The sequence below is a fragment of the Fusarium proliferatum genome, assembly GCF_900067095.1.
Source record: "Fusarium proliferatum ET1 genome assembly, contig: FPRO_scaffold006, whole genome shotgun sequence".
NCBI classification, from domain to species: domain Eukaryota; kingdom Fungi; phylum Ascomycota; class Sordariomycetes; order Hypocreales; family Nectriaceae; genus Fusarium; species Fusarium proliferatum.
Window position 1 is genome coordinate 1,941,053 of NW_022194795.1, and position 15,029 is coordinate 1,956,081.

General features: G+C 49.0%; 3 protein-coding genes across 3 annotated transcripts; 1 reads left to right on the forward strand and 2 right to left on the reverse strand.

The window, feature by feature from the left end:
- Positions 1 to 3,074: 3,074 nt before the first annotated feature.
- Positions 3,075 to 3,338, reverse strand: FPRO_09697 (uncharacterized protein; the record flags this gene model as incomplete). Its single annotated transcript, XM_031233115.1, has 1 exon — positions 3,075 to 3,338. The coding sequence occupies one exon, from the start codon at positions 3,336 to 3,338 to the stop codon at positions 3,075 to 3,077; it is 264 nt and encodes an 87-aa protein (XP_031082985.1).
- A 2,622-nt stretch (positions 3,339 to 5,960) lies between these two features.
- On the forward strand, positions 5,961 to 7,337 carry FPRO_09698 (uncharacterized protein; the record flags this gene model as incomplete). The annotated part of the gene is made up of 2 exons (XM_031233117.1): positions 5,961 to 7,142; positions 7,221 to 7,337. 2 exons carry the CDS (start codon positions 5,961 to 5,963, stop codon positions 7,335 to 7,337), a joined length of 1,299 nt encoding a protein of 432 aa, XP_031082986.1.
- Positions 7,338 to 12,829: 5,492 nt separating this feature from the next.
- FPRO_09699 (putative DAL7-malate synthase 2) lies at positions 12,830 to 14,633 on the reverse strand (the record flags this gene model as incomplete). The annotated part of the gene is made up of 3 exons (XM_031233118.1): positions 12,830 to 12,887; positions 12,944 to 14,153; positions 14,273 to 14,633. The coding sequence occupies 3 exons, from the start codon at positions 14,631 to 14,633 to the stop codon at positions 12,830 to 12,832; spliced, it is 1,629 nt and encodes a 542-aa protein (XP_031082987.1).
- Between the last annotated feature and the right edge of the window lie 396 nt (positions 14,634 to 15,029).

Below are 15,029 nucleotides of genomic sequence, written 5' to 3' on the forward strand. Positions count from 1 at the left end.
AGTCCCAGAAGCTACGGATAGGTCTTAGACCAGCCCACCACAGATCTTGAGAAACTGTCCATGCTGTTCCATCCGTCGGCCGCAAAAGCAATGATAGAGTCGTATCGGTGTGAGGGCAGAAGTGAGGGGAGAGTACAGCTAGTCTTCATCAAATTTAGTCTCACATTTGGTAGACATCCTTATTTCCTGCAAAATGCCATTTCGATCTCAGCCAAGACTTCTAGTGTCAAGTCAGCAAGTGTAGCGTCCAAAAGCACACAGAATTATCCGAAGCAAGCAGCTCAGATCAATGTCTGACCCAGGAGAACACGTCTTCATTCTGATGGTATAATTCAGAAACATGCAGCGGGCCTCCGTACAACTGACCGGTCGCTAGGCCCGAGCTATTGTTGTTTCTTATGAGAAAGTGGGTTGGTGTTGTTACACAAGCAAGCTCTTATACGTATCGGGCTATGATCGTCGATTATGAAGATCCCCTCGACAAAATCCCAGACCACCCAGACCTTGGAACTCGGCGTTCAAGGTGATATGACGCTCTCCTTCTCTAGTTGATAGTCAAACTCTAGCAACGGTAAAGACATATCCCTTGCCGAATGAATGCTCTCGATGCGGAAATAACAAGCACAAACACAACACTCACCTATGGTAGCGATCTATTTTACGCTCCCCTCTACAATCCGTCATATATGATATAATCCTGTCCTGCATCCATAGTACTACGTAGGCTGTTCTGATACATGAACTATTCTAATAAGCTCACAGAACCTACGTCAATCGCAAATTTAACATTCCAACCCATATCCATTCCAGCCAGTTGGTTCACTTACTGACCAGGACGTGAAGATGGCTTGGCCGCCTTACCCGAAGGGCTTGATCGTGCAGACAGATCAGAGGTAAGGATGGCAGCGCCGAAAGATCGGGGGCCAAAAGGGGAACAGGTTGGGGAAGAGCTACTGTTTGCCAAACTTTACCACTGATGACTTGCGTCGTTCGCCGGCGGGAGTTGAGCGCCTCTTTTCTTGTTGCGTTCCCAGGAGCTTGGTTAGCATGGCTGAGCCTATCCGTTGATGGCGGCGGAAGGGCAGAGTTGAGTGAGGGGACAAGGTGTTGCAGCCAGGATCCACGATGGTCGCAAGAGCTAAGCATTCTCCCCGGTCGTTTGACGAGGGGCCCTTGTACGAGTGTCAGGGGAAGGGGTGTGCATCAGAGAGCAGGGGTCTAGGAAGACTCGGGATAGGGGACATGGGGTATCGATCCGGTGGGAGAGACTCAACCTTTTTTAATGGTTAGTGCATCTAAAGAACGTTAGCTCTTGTAGAGAAAAAGGAAAACAGTACGGCTTCCTTCCAGCTGAAATCAGCAGAAGAAGGAGATTTTGCTGCCTACAGAAGAAGACAAAGGAGAAAAAGAGATACAACAGAACCCATTTCATCGTCATCTCAAAGATCCCCGCTTACTCTTCCGCTTACCTGCAACAGACTACGCCCAAAGTCCCATCAATTCTATACTGCAGTATCGAACAATTAAACCTGGGGAATGCTCAAGGGGTCTATGGTCCGTAGAAGGCACAGACAGTTAAGGACTCAAGGACGTTACTAATGGGTCACAGTGCAGAGCAATCGACAGGGGTATCGGAGCAATCCTACATTACGTAGTACATGAGAAGCGTCAGGTATCACAACTAAAGGTTTATTGGATAGAATTATCGCTGTGCCATGCATCTCACCACCGAAAGATATATTTACGCTGGCCGTATAAATGATTATTGAAAACAATCAATGCGAGCGCCGTTATCACAACTTGGGCATCCTCATTGAGGCTCGCGGATCACTCTCACAGGATCCACATCATTAAAAAAAAAAAAAAAAAAGAAAAGCCCAATATTGATCTGCGCTGCATCTTGAACCGTAGATGCGGGAGTGCAGCAGGGGACCCCGGGGTTCCGAATGTGCACGGAGACAAGGCTCTCAGCGGGACAGAGATATCAGTGATTGTCATTGCCCTATCTGTACTCCGTAGATATGTATTAATAACGATATTATACAAAAGCAATGAAGGGTAATGGGAAAGCACTGTCGTTCATCGAATAATTGGCCTGGAACCTAGGTCTTGATCTATGAATCTTACTCAAGTCAGATGATTTGGAGTATGTAAATGCTTCCCTCTACAACTTCTGAATGTCTGATGTATGTATCATGACGACGAATGAATTTGAGATCAGCCATGCCGTTGAAACAGGGTCTCTCAGGCTAGAGCGCGGCCAACACATGAAATCTTGGCAGGGGATAGATATGTATATGGGACATGGCTGTTGAGGCTTGTTCGTTAATGTCCAATTCTCTTGAAGACAAAGAAGATTGCAAGCATCCCTTGAAAGATGAACTGTTTGCTGAATTAATATTGGCGTTCCAAGACTGGAAGTTACTGGACAACAAGTTCTTTGATATGGCGCTAAAACCGGTTGCTTCCAGCCGCCAATCGCCCGGCTTAGTCCCCAGGCAAGTTTTCTCGATCTGATGAGAACCATTCTTTTTGGAGGATGAGGAAAGCAGGGAGTATGTAAAAGTCCACCCCAAGCGAAAGACAACCCGAAAAGAAAGCCAGCCCCTTATGGATGAGTCGAATTCTGCATTCCGTAACTATTGGGCGCTGGTGTTGCAACCATCGTGCCCTAACATAGAGGTTAAGTTCTGGGCTCTGGCAATTGGAGTCTCGACTCGCAAATGACCATTCCCATGCCGGCTCGTCTCCGTGAACTTGTTGATTTGGTGTCTAACGCGGACCCATTTGCTGGTAGTCGCCGAATTACAGGAGACAGGCGAGCTTCAGCTTCGCTTTGGCCGAAAAAGACAACTTCAGGGTCCAACTTGGACCACAAGACCATCACAGCCATTTTTCTTCTTGGTATGCTCGGGCTGGGATCTTTGAGGTCCGTGTGTACCTGGACGCCTGGTGAGGGCCTACAGAAGTCGACTGACTGATGGTGAGGGCGGTTGGAAAGTGTTCACCTGCCACGTTGTATGCGTTCACTCACACTCCTAGTAGACACACTTCTCTCCTACGTGACTCTCTAACTAAACGTTCTTGCCTTGGGAACTACCAGGATCACAGCACCTTAAAACACCCCCATTACCACAGCCATCATCATCAATGTCAAGCAGCATCTGCCCTTCGATTTTGGGCCACCAGGGACGCCTTCCGGACGCCGTCCCCGTTGTGCGTTCGACGCCTTCAGGGGTTGCATGAGAAACAGAGTCCAGCTGGTCGGATCCCGCCACTGCCACAGCCAGGATACCAGGCTGCCAGAGTTGCAGATGGCTTCTCCAAAAGACAGCCATGACAAGCTAAAGCAGAAGCCAAAAGCGGCCATCAGCTTGGCCCTTTAGAAAATCATTGTGATTTGCTTGAGAAGCATAGGCTGTTGGCCGAAAGCCCAGGAGTTTGGCATTCTAGCCATCCCCGGGTCTGGAAGACGAGGCTGGCATTCATTCACGGACAAGAGAATGAGGTGGTAGTGTGCTGGAGTGTCCCAACAAATGATGACACGGGAGACCAAGAGCTACAGGAGAACTGCAAGTTGTTGATGGGAGCAAACCCAAGAGCAGCTTAACAAGAGGACAAACATCAAAGTGAAAGTTGTGCTCCATCATCATAGGTAGGTATTTTACGGGAGGGATTTGCGTGCCATCCACTCATAGCAAGCATCAGCCGCTTTCCCACCCCCTGGTACCCGATCTCGCCCAAGCCACTCAGTAAAAAGTAGGGACGGGGATGGAGATCCCGTGTGCCAGAACACACAGTAGACGATGATCAACATAGCCAAACTTCTGACTAGACCACATGTCAAGAAGAGCTCGATCTATGGTTTTTTGTCATTTGAACTGTTATGGATGAGGCTTGATGTAGATAGACTCCTGCACCGGCGAACCATTCATGCTTCGACGAAGCTCAATCTCGACTACTTGCGACCGCAGCAAATCGCAAATTATGACCACAGCAGACCATCAATGAGCTGAACCGATGGAAATGTGCTTTGTCGTGTAGTGCACTGCAGGATTTTCGTGGTGCATGGTTTCCGACTCTCCTCCTTCTCACTCCATCCTCAGGTTGGACGGAGAGCATTCGCATTTGCAGCTTACGCAGGTACTTGAGTACTTGTCAATGGTTATGGTTGAGGGGGAGCTATCCCACGCTTGTGTCGTTGCCTCTTGTCTCCCCCAGTTGAGCATAACTCGCACAATTGCTTCCTATGTTGATGTTTGTGCCTTTGAATGAATGTCTCGTCCTTGGTTGTACCCACACCTACAGAGTTTCCACCCATGCCATTCCAGGTCTCACCCCTGTTCTTCTTTCCGGCTCCAGCTCCGGCCTACTGGTGGTGGTGGTGGTAGTGGTAGTGGTACCAGCAGGCAGTCCAGCCATCCATCCAGCTGCCAATGCCCAAGGTGGTGGGCATCCATCCTCGTCTAGAGATGTGATGGAAACACACTAATAGATGAGTGTAATGCCTGTACTCCGCACGGCGGCCATGATAAAGCCCTCCCTCGTTGCTATCACGACCAACCTTGGCTTTTGAGTTGAATGCGTGCTTTCGTCTGTTCATGAACTTTAACTCTATGTTCCCCTCATTTGCCCGCAGATGGCAGCGGCCAAATTATGATTGCAAGCAAAGGTAAAAAAAAGGTACTTGAGCAGGTACTTGGCTGTAGGTACAGGAGGTACTTCAGCTTCCCTCAGGTCGGTCTTGGACCAACACCTGGGCCCATGATTCTTTCAGCCCTCCCGCGCTAGTCGGTTTTAGTGCCAGTTGTCTGTCCTCAGAGATCCCGTCTCAGTGACGGCCTAGCAGGGATGGGTGCTAGTACTAGACCCATATAGACGCCAAGGCGAGAAGCTACGGCCTGGGCAATTGAGGTCCCCTGCTAGCGCTCGAGTCTCGCTAGTCTCACTCTGTTTTAGCTAAGGCTAGGCTCGTTTTTGTTGGTCCTGGCTCAGAGCTGGCCCCTGCGCTCGTTCACTTTCATCTCGTTCCCCTGCTCAGCTCTCGCACCTCCGTGGCGTTAGTAAATGCTTCCTTCTTGCATCGAGGCAGAGGCCCTGACCAGATATACATATTACACCAGAGAACGCCAAAGCGCCACCCTGGGTAAAGAAACCTTATTGAAAGTCTGTGGACTTTTCATTGACGACACCCCAAAAACCCCCAGTCAACCCCATCATCCCGATCCGAATCTCGACAACATCGTGACTGCTGTACAGTACTTTCAGCTAACCCAGAGGTATTCATCTACCTTGATCCTCCTCCGTTTTTCAGCTTGCCCTTTCCCCTCCTTCTCCTTCTTTCTTTTTTTCAATTCAAGCTTTCCAAGTGTGCTTCTACTCATCATCATCTTCGGCCTTACACTGCCTACCACTGTCCTTTGCGATTTGTCAATGCCGTTTAAAGTTCGTCTATGAGATCAAGATAACTTCATCCGGGCAATCAACTCTTCTGTATTCCACCGAGTTATACTATACATCGCGTATCTACTTCACCTTGCGCACGAAAAACTCACCACTCCCTCGCAACATCAGTGATACAGCAGTGGCGGAATACGACCCCTCTTTGCTGTGACGAGAAGTCTTTCCAAGAGTCATTCTGCCAACACGAACTCAGCCTCGATACCGGGCAAGAGTTGCTCAAGTTCCCCCTCCTGTATAAAAGTACCTTTTTGGGAGCTCCTCGGCCCGCCATCAACTATACTCCTCAACTCCAAGATCACACGAACAACTCTAATATCCCCTCTCTGCCTCCTGTGGCCCACGGCGGCTATATAAGCCTTCGTGCTCCTCCGTGGCATATTTTTACCTCTGGCAACGAACAAAGCAAAGCGTTAAACTCTTGCAACCACTCCAAATTTATGTCAATGGAGGGAGCTAGTTTCTCTTCACGGCGTCCCGCCGCAGGCGCCCTGCCTGCCATGACACTTCCGCCACCGACAACAGATGTTCCAAGTATGGCCAAATACCCTCTCTACCCTTCTTTCCCAGGTAACTCGTCAGAGTCCTTTCAGTGCTCCCGGGAGGGCGAGCCGGTTGGATATTCATATCCGTCGTCTTACTCTCCCATTCCTGGTCCCTTTCCAGATCGCCGCATCTCGTCTTCGCCCAGTATTCTGACCCCTTCGCCAGGAGCCAGTGATGGCCTGAGCCCCAGTCTTTCCAGCGTCAATACCGGGAGTTCCCAGGGTTCTCAAGCACCAGGCAACATGTATCAATATGGACAACTTCCCGCGGCATGGGCTACACCAAGCAACTCCTCGTATACCGTCAGCTCTGCGACCCAGGCTCAGCCAGCCCTTGGTCAACAGCACTTTGCTGGACGAACCAACCCAATTTACAACCAAGGCTCCGGAATGCATCAATATAACCACCCTCGAAGTTCTCAGTCGCCGGCTACTGGAGGTGACGGACTCCCAGCACCCCCTTACGATCAAGTGCATCAACCCTTTCAGACTTCGATCTCGGGCGGAGGTGGCCAGACCACTCCACCAGGCCTCTCGGCATCTCAACAGGCCCAGGGTGGAATTCTGACTTCGCAAGGCTCGGTAGCGACGCAACCCCCTACTCCTTCGAGTGTTTCGGCACACGTCGATTCATATACGCACTCGAGGCCCCCCAGCACGCCGAACTACTATACTTCATCTGCATCTCAGCAGTCTAGCTATCAACCATATGGTCACCAGCCTTCACCGACCCAGCATACCTCTTCTAATGGCGGCCCTGTGCCCAGGGGCCTTGGATCGATGTCAGGCCAGCCGCATGGTGCTGGCATGGCACCCCCTGGTTCCTATCGACCATACGCCCCTTATCAACCCCTCCCCACCATGGGAGGTTCAGTCTTGTCCAATATTCATCAGCCTGGAAGCCAAATGTCAATGATCCCAGGGATGCCCGTCAATACATATGGGCATCCCATGCTATACGGAGGTCAAGGTCAACCCCCACCAACACAGTCAGAGCGGCCTTTCAAGTGCGACCAATGTGTTCAGTCGTTCAGTCGAAACCACGATCTCAAGAGACACAAGCGGATTCATCTGGCAGTCAAACCTTTCCCTTGTACTTTTTGTAGTAAAAGCTTTTCCAGAAAGGATGCTCTGAAGGTAAGTGATTTGGCTGTGCTGCCACTCCGGCCCCTGATTCGATCGTGACATTCATGGCACTTGCTAACTCAACTATAGAGACATCGGCTTGTCAAGGGCTGCGAAACCAAGAACAACGAAAATTCTGGTGATGGTAACGGAGCAGATCGCAGTGGAGAGGACAACGATAGCCCTGAAGTCAAGAGGGAACAGTAAACCTGTTTCGCAAGGAGTTGTTGTTTTAATGCGCGATACCCGGGTTTCAAGATGACGACAACTTCAGCACCTGGTTTCAAGAAAATAACGGTCTGGGTATTACAAGGGCAGGCGGCTACCGCATATGCCTGTTTCGAGGCACATATCTCTATCATCCATTCTGGCATTTGAACAAATTCCCATATAATACTTATCATATAATGTCTGCCAGGTTTGTCACAGGAAAATAGGCGCTACAGGGTCTGGAAAGATTGGAATATCGGCGTCAAGGCATACGGAATGGAGCTCAGGTGAAGGCAGATTCTATCAACGGGTCTTCATTGATGTGTTTATACGACAAAATATGGCATTAACAAGGCGGGCTTGGGACGGGACTCTTACCAGGATAACGGAATTGGGCTTTCAAGAGGATGGAAATGTGTACAGGTATGACGGTTGTGTAACGCATGTGTATATTTTATTGGCCAAATGGCGTTTTGCCCCTGACAGGGCGGTCTCTTGATGGGATGCGACGATGCGTAGAACAACTGTTTCTGACTTGACACGTACATCACGAAGAGCTTCTCCGAGACATTTGATGAGGACTATGGTGTCTTCAAATGATTTTGCAAAAAACGCAAAGCAACAAGGTGGGTAACCTGGCAAGCAGGGAGTGATAGATCAGTCTTGTGTACGAACAAGAAGGGACTTGTTGATTTGCCAGTGTACGAGACTATCAATGTAAGCCCTCTCAGCGATTGGCTGGCGGTCATTATCTGGTTTCAGTTATCGAAGCTATCGAATATGGGTTCCGGAGTAGGAATGGCCTGCACAAACACTAGAGTAACGCTCGGCATGAAGATTTGGTCAGCCAGCCACAGTGAACTACCATTATGCCTGAGGACTAGCATTACTGGAATCCATTCGGGAGGTCCTAATGTGAAGGAAGCGGTTGAGCAATCGGGCTCGTGTCCAGACCTAGCATAGACGACCCAGCAGTGAATGAAAGAGGGCATGGGAGCGCCAGATGGGTCTAGATGCAGTGACATGCAGATCTATCACGCAGATCTTGGGGATTCCAAATACAATTGAAACTCCAATTGAGTCCGCGGTCTGAAGTCTCATTGCAGAGATTTACCTCTGGCGAGATCTATGGCGATGAAGGGGAGTGATCGAGACCACCGTCCCCGGCCTAAAGTTTTGGAGCAATTGGTTATCGTAGTTTGCACGATATGAAAGATCCCCATTGTTTGTGTTTCCTTCACTTCCACGGGGCTATACCCCATCCTCTACATACAGCAAATGGAATAGAAGTACAACCCATCTTCGGCCTTCACAATGGAACTATTCAAACTTCTGGCATAGATTATGCTTTTTGGTGTTCGAAGTTCGTGAGTTCTGATAGGGGTTATCCCGTCTGGGAGGTGTGCTCAAATAATTATTCCTAATCAAGAAGCTGGACCAAACGCTTGAGGGTGAGTGAGGGCAGGACAGAACCAGGTCTCTGGTGAGGTGTGTTGAGTCCTGAGGACGTTGTCTCAATAAAAGCCTGGGTTGTTCTTTTCTCATGTCTCAGAAAGAAAGAAGAGGGTCCTGTAGAATGATCGTGGTAAGCTTCCCGTGGTAGCGAAAGGTCAAACGTGGTCCTGTCCACCAAGTAAACTCCCGGAATCTAGACGAAAGCTCCCCGAGCACAACTATGCATGGACTTTCTATACCAAAATGGGAGCTTTATTAGTTGTGGTATGCTATTGAAAACGTCTTGTAATGATATTCTGCGCTGAAAAGGGGTGATTCTGTCGAGGAATGAGACGCGGTATTGTAAGACGAGAGCTTGTCCATGGATGGCTGCAACATGGGCAGGATGCAAGAATAATCAAGCTTTCTGTCTAAGACTTTTTTTTCTTAATCTTTGATGATAGCTTGAAAATTTCGATAATCTGGGAATACCCTCATTTCCGATGGCTCTCGTCGCCCCCGTTGAGACACTAAATAACGCTTATCGAAGCCCACCTGGAAGATGAGCATCTAGCCTCAAAAGGCCCTGAATGAAACCGCCAGACGAGGTTGAAATGTCAAGCATGCTGGTCGGGTCAAGCGCAAGGCGCTGCAGAGCGCTTGGTACCAAGGGGAGACTGGGCAAAGCTAACCTCTCGCCACCGACTGTCGAAAAGAGGTTAACTCAAGCCATTATCGCCTTTTTCGACCCTTTCCAGCACCTGACTGCACTCAAGCATCTATGAGAGAAACTCGCTACAGGAATCTATGATGGGGCGTTTGAGTGTACGAGGAACTGCACAAATGAAGAAGATGCTGCTAATGGGGGCGCACAAGACCTGCGCTAGAGTCTGGAACGGCGCGCAGTGAGCTAGTGAATAAGGGCAAGTAGCGGAGAGGCAAATCCAGTCGATCTGGGAGGCGATGAGGTCTAGGAGGTGTATGGGAGCGGGAGTGGAAGTAAAGTGAAGTGAAGTGTACATGAGTGGCTTTTTCCGTTGACTTTTAGACCGAAACATTGTGCTCAAGCTTGTAAGCCAGGGCGTGGTCCGACCACTACAGAGTGGGATCACAGTCGAAAATGGGGTGATGTGGTTCTAGACAGCCAGCCACGGATCTGACATGGCGTCGAGGCTGAGGGCCCGAGTATAGAGATGCAACTTAGGCTTCGGCTTCGCACAGGTACGGTATGTATTGTATGTGCACGCAGGGTTCTCGCCGGACATGAGCGCAAAACAAAAACACAGACAGACAGTGCCCGAGCAGTGAAGAGTCGGCTTGAAACAAACTGGGCCAAGCTATCGCTATTCATGCGATTGTTTCATAGCACGGACCCAAGATTTAACAGTTGTTTCGTGGAACTGAGCCAAGGGCGGGATTGCACGACGGCGAACTACCTCTGGCCGAGACTGAGCTGCACCTCACTATCAGACAGTGATGCTCTCGTGTCCGTGAGAGATAAATGTTGGCAAAAGAGTGGACGACGTTATGCACGGAGCTATCCTTGCTGGCCGGACACAGCAGCTCATGCATTTGAAAGGTACCTCGCGTGTTCTGGTGACGGCCATCACTTGGATATTTCTTTCAGCCCACTCTCTCTCTTCCTCTGCTTTATTACGTCCAGTAATATTTCACAACAAGACTTGTTTTCGCCGAAATGTCTGCGACGAGGGACTCCCTATGGGTGCTGATCAGTTGGGCAGCGGAAGTTTGCGCATACGAGAACGCTGTTTGCATCTCAACCATACTAAACAAGGATACGTGTCCTCTCAACGAGTTTTCATCTTGTTTTCCTCGTATCGACTCTGCGTACTGGTATTGTGTATCCTCAACCTGGGCTTGACAAGCTTCCATCGTAGCGTTTTGTATATTGATGGTCTGCAAAGTTCAATGAATGCCCTCGCCAGTGTCGTAATAGCAATAGTGCGACACCCCCTGACTTGACTCGCATTATTCCGATTGGATCATTGACAGGTTGTCGTTCTCCCCACGCTGATGTGATTGTGTATCTTCCCTTGCGGCGAAGACAATCATTCACCCATGGCCCCGCTGGCTGTGCTGGCTGTGCTGGAACGAGTAGATGGCAATGCATTTATAACAGTTTATTTGATTAAGAAACTTATGATATTGAACATGTCATGTTAGTGCAATGCTGTGATAAACCGCTTATTGGCCGATTCACGAATCAGAAACTCTACGAACTAACCTCCGACTTCAACCCTGTTCGTGACAATCCCGATGAAGAAGCTCACCGCTCAAATACCGGCAAAAGGTGCCCTTATTCTGTGCTAATCTGCGTGTGTATCAATAACAGGAGCTTCTTGAAGACGAGAGTTGTGACTTTTGCCTCGACTCAAAGTGCATCCTGAAAACAGCTCACGGCCCAGACCGAGCCCTCCCGTCTGCTGCCTCCCGGTGTGATACTACATCAGCTCAGACCTCGGGATACATGATGAGTTCCATGCAATCTGCCGACTTGAAACTCCCCAGGTGGTATGATCTGCAGGAAATAAATCCTCCGCTTAGTGCCGCGGGAACTGGCAATGATGGCGGATAGTTGTGTAACCTGAGAGCCAAGTTCACGGGAGGAGACATCTAAGGGGGTGTGGCCAAGTCCGGTAGCTTTTATCTGAATTAGAGACGCTACAAGGATCTTCATAGACATTATATGCGTTTGTGCTATTGTCTTCGATGTTATCTCATGTATACTAACAACTTCACCACTGGTGCAACCATCACTGACCGAGCATGGCTTCATGACTTGGAGGATGCTTCATGAAGAAAAGGGAAAGGAAAATTGAATTAATGAAACAATTAGTGAAGTGTGTATCACTCTTAGTTTCCATTTGCATACTTTTGTTCTTGAGTATGACAATCGGCTGCTGGAGTCCACATGGAACACACAAATTAGTTGCTGGAACTTTCAACAGTCCCAGTCCTGAGCCAGAAACTCCCATGACCCTAAAGAAAATATTGAATTATATGTAATCAAAGCGTGTTAGTTATCCGTCCGTATAATATAGGCTCTGCTATAAGCATGCTTTGCTCTCATGCAACGCTCCTTGAAGGTAGAGATGCATAAGCCAGGAAGGCTCTGTCTCTGGACACGCAGTCTCCTAATCTCAAAATATATGGCATGGTTAGTTTAGACATTTCTAAAAGTTTTAATAAGTAACATGGGTAGTTAGATAGCTACGGCGCGGTTGTACAGATATGGGAAATCACCATCTCAATGAATACGCAGGTCTGATGCCTTTCCCATAGCCATGGACAAAATGGCCATGCTTGGGGGTTTGTTTCTCTTTTTCAATGCAATTGAAAATTAATTAGGTACTAGAATAATACATATGTGTCTTGCTTAAGTTTAGAGTCATGTTTATGATGACTTGCTTGCCATGAGACGCTCGAGTGAAGAGACGCAGTGACACTCAGCGACATATCAACCTGTATGGCTCCGACCTTCAAACAAATACATTCATAGATACAAAAAGTCCACAAAGGTCCCTGGCTTGCTTGCTTTATAGCCTACCACGCCTTGGTAAGTACATTATTAACCATCGCTAGAGTTGTGGAATCTGAAAACTTGCAGTATACAGATGAAGGCATTTCACCAACATATTTGAACGAGACCAACCCTCTTTCAACGATGTAAAATGACCCGAACAGTTATTAGAACCTTTTTGAGGACGTCTAGCTCTTTTGTGTTGGATGTTTGTGCTGAGTGAAGTGGGTGAGTAAAAGTGGTAGGAGGGAAGGCTGCAAGGAAGCCATCCATAATAAGGTTCATGGTGAGACTTGATGCAGGCGATCTACTGGTCACTGATTTCGAATCATCAAGAGAATGACCTCTTTTTGGTGTAGATATGCCAGTCTTTGGCTGTATAAGTAACAAAATGATATCATGACCCAAAACCGTAACATACTGGAAAATGCCAGAATTATGCATACACCCCATAAAACGCTCGATAAAACCACTATGCCTATTTTTATCCACCCATTTTTGAACACAGGCTTATTTATAGCTTAGAAGCAGGGCTGGGAGGTCCAGCCTGAGTGATTTCATTGTAAAGAAGACTACGCAGTAGTTAGTACTCTGGACCCAGATAGACAGCGGGGTTGGATGAACTTACGTTGTGAGGAAGTCGGCATAATCCTCGCCAGTGACCTGACTAGAGAAGTATTGAGCAGCAAGGTGGTATTTGTTACCCTTGGGGGCAGACGCAGCAAGCTGATCAGCAACCTCCTTGAGCAGCTTCAAAGCGTACGACTTATCAACACGCTTGCCCTCAGCAGTGTTAACACCATGTTTGACCCATTGCCAAAGTTGGCTTCGAGAGACTTCGGCGGTGGCAGCATCCTCCATGAGGTAGTTGATAGGGACACAACCCACTCCGCGAATCCATGCCTCCATATAGCCAAGACCAATGTTGAGGTTCTTCTTGATTCCCTCTTCCGTGACGGTACCAGGGACGTTCATGTTGAGCAGATCGTTCTGGCCAATGGTAACATCCTCTCTTCTCACAAATAGCTGGTTGGGAGTCGGCATGTGCTTGTCAAAGATCTCGGTAGCGATGCTTGCAAGAGCAGGGTGGGCAACCCAAGTGCCGTCGTGTCCAGCACGAACTTCACGGAGCTTGTCAGCGCGGACACCCTCCATAGCCTTGTCGTTGGCAGCAGTATCGTTCTTGATAGGGATCTGTGCAGCCATACCACCCATGGCGTGAACACCACGCTTATGGCATGTCTGGATCAGAAGTTTCACATATGATTCCATAAAGGGAACAGTCATGGTGACCGCGGAACGGTCTGGCAGGACAAAGTTGGGGTTGTTGCGGAACTTCTTGATGACGCTGAAGATGTAGTCCCATCGACCGCAGTTGAGGCCAGAGCTGTGGTCGCGAAGCTCATAAATGATCTCGTCCATCTCGAAAGCGGCAAGAATGGTCTCAATCAGAACAGTACCTCGGATGGTGCCTCTGGGCATACCGATGTAGTCTTGAGCAAGGTTGAAGGCGTCGTTCCAAAGGCGAGCCTCAAGATGGCTCTCCATCTTTGGAAGGTAAAAGTAGGGGCCGAAGCCCTGACGTTGGGTCTCAAAGGCATTGTGGAAGAAGTAAAGACCAAAGTCGAAGAGGGAACCAGAGATAGGCTCGCCATCAACTGTGACATGCTTTTCCTCGAGGTGCCAGCCACGAGGACGGACAATGAGAGTAGGTAGCTTGCGGTCGGTGCGAAGCTTGTACTCCTTTTGTCCCTGCTTGAAGTCGACCTGGCGACGGTTGGCGTCGTACAGGTTGACCTGTCCATTGATCATATTGTCCCAAGTTGGGGCACTTGAGTCTATTACAGTATTAGCAGACTAAATCATCACCAGATCACGCATCCATTAAAAGCCATAGACGGTCATTTTCCAGTCCATAGAGCAAGTAATTCAAGATGTAGTAAGAACAGCGACTCACCCTCAAAATCAGCCATGTAAGTGTAGACATTGGCGTTTAGTGCGTTGACAACCATCTTCCGGTCTGTGGGGCCGGTGATCTCAACACGACGGTCCACCAGGCCCGGGGCGGGAGGCGCACCCTTCCATGTAGGGTTCTCGCGAATATGCTTAGTCTCAGGAAGAAAGTCGGGGAGAACTCCTCGATCAAGCTCGGCCTGGCGAGCCTTGCGTCGCTCAAGGAGATTCTTGCGTCGCTCATTGAAGGAACGGTGCAGCAGTGCAAGAAAGGCGAGAGCCTCGGGTGTGAGGATCTTGCGGTGGATGTCGTCAACCTTGCCAGAAACGGAGACACCCTGAAGGACAGAATCGACGGAAGCCATTGTGATCGCAAATGGAGAACGATTCTTGTTTTGACTGATGGAGGATGAGGTGAGGTGAGGTGAGGAGAAAGGCCAATGGGTATTATATACTACTACCAGCACTTTCACGTGTCGACGATGTCTCTGGTGATGAGGCGCCAGTGACGGTGCTTGTAAGTAGCTCTGATACTTTGCGCAAGGTTGAATGAGACAAGTGCGGAGTTTGGGGAAATGCTCGATCTCGATGAAGGTGAGAGTGAATTATTGGGAAAGCTAGTATTGAAGAGCAGAAGGATTGGGACAAGGCAGATAATTATATACATGTTAACACTGAAGCAGCTGGTGCTCCGCACATCAAATTCCTGAAGGCGCAACGTGCCTCGGACGAGGGCCGAGGGGCGCCTCCGCGTCAGTGAC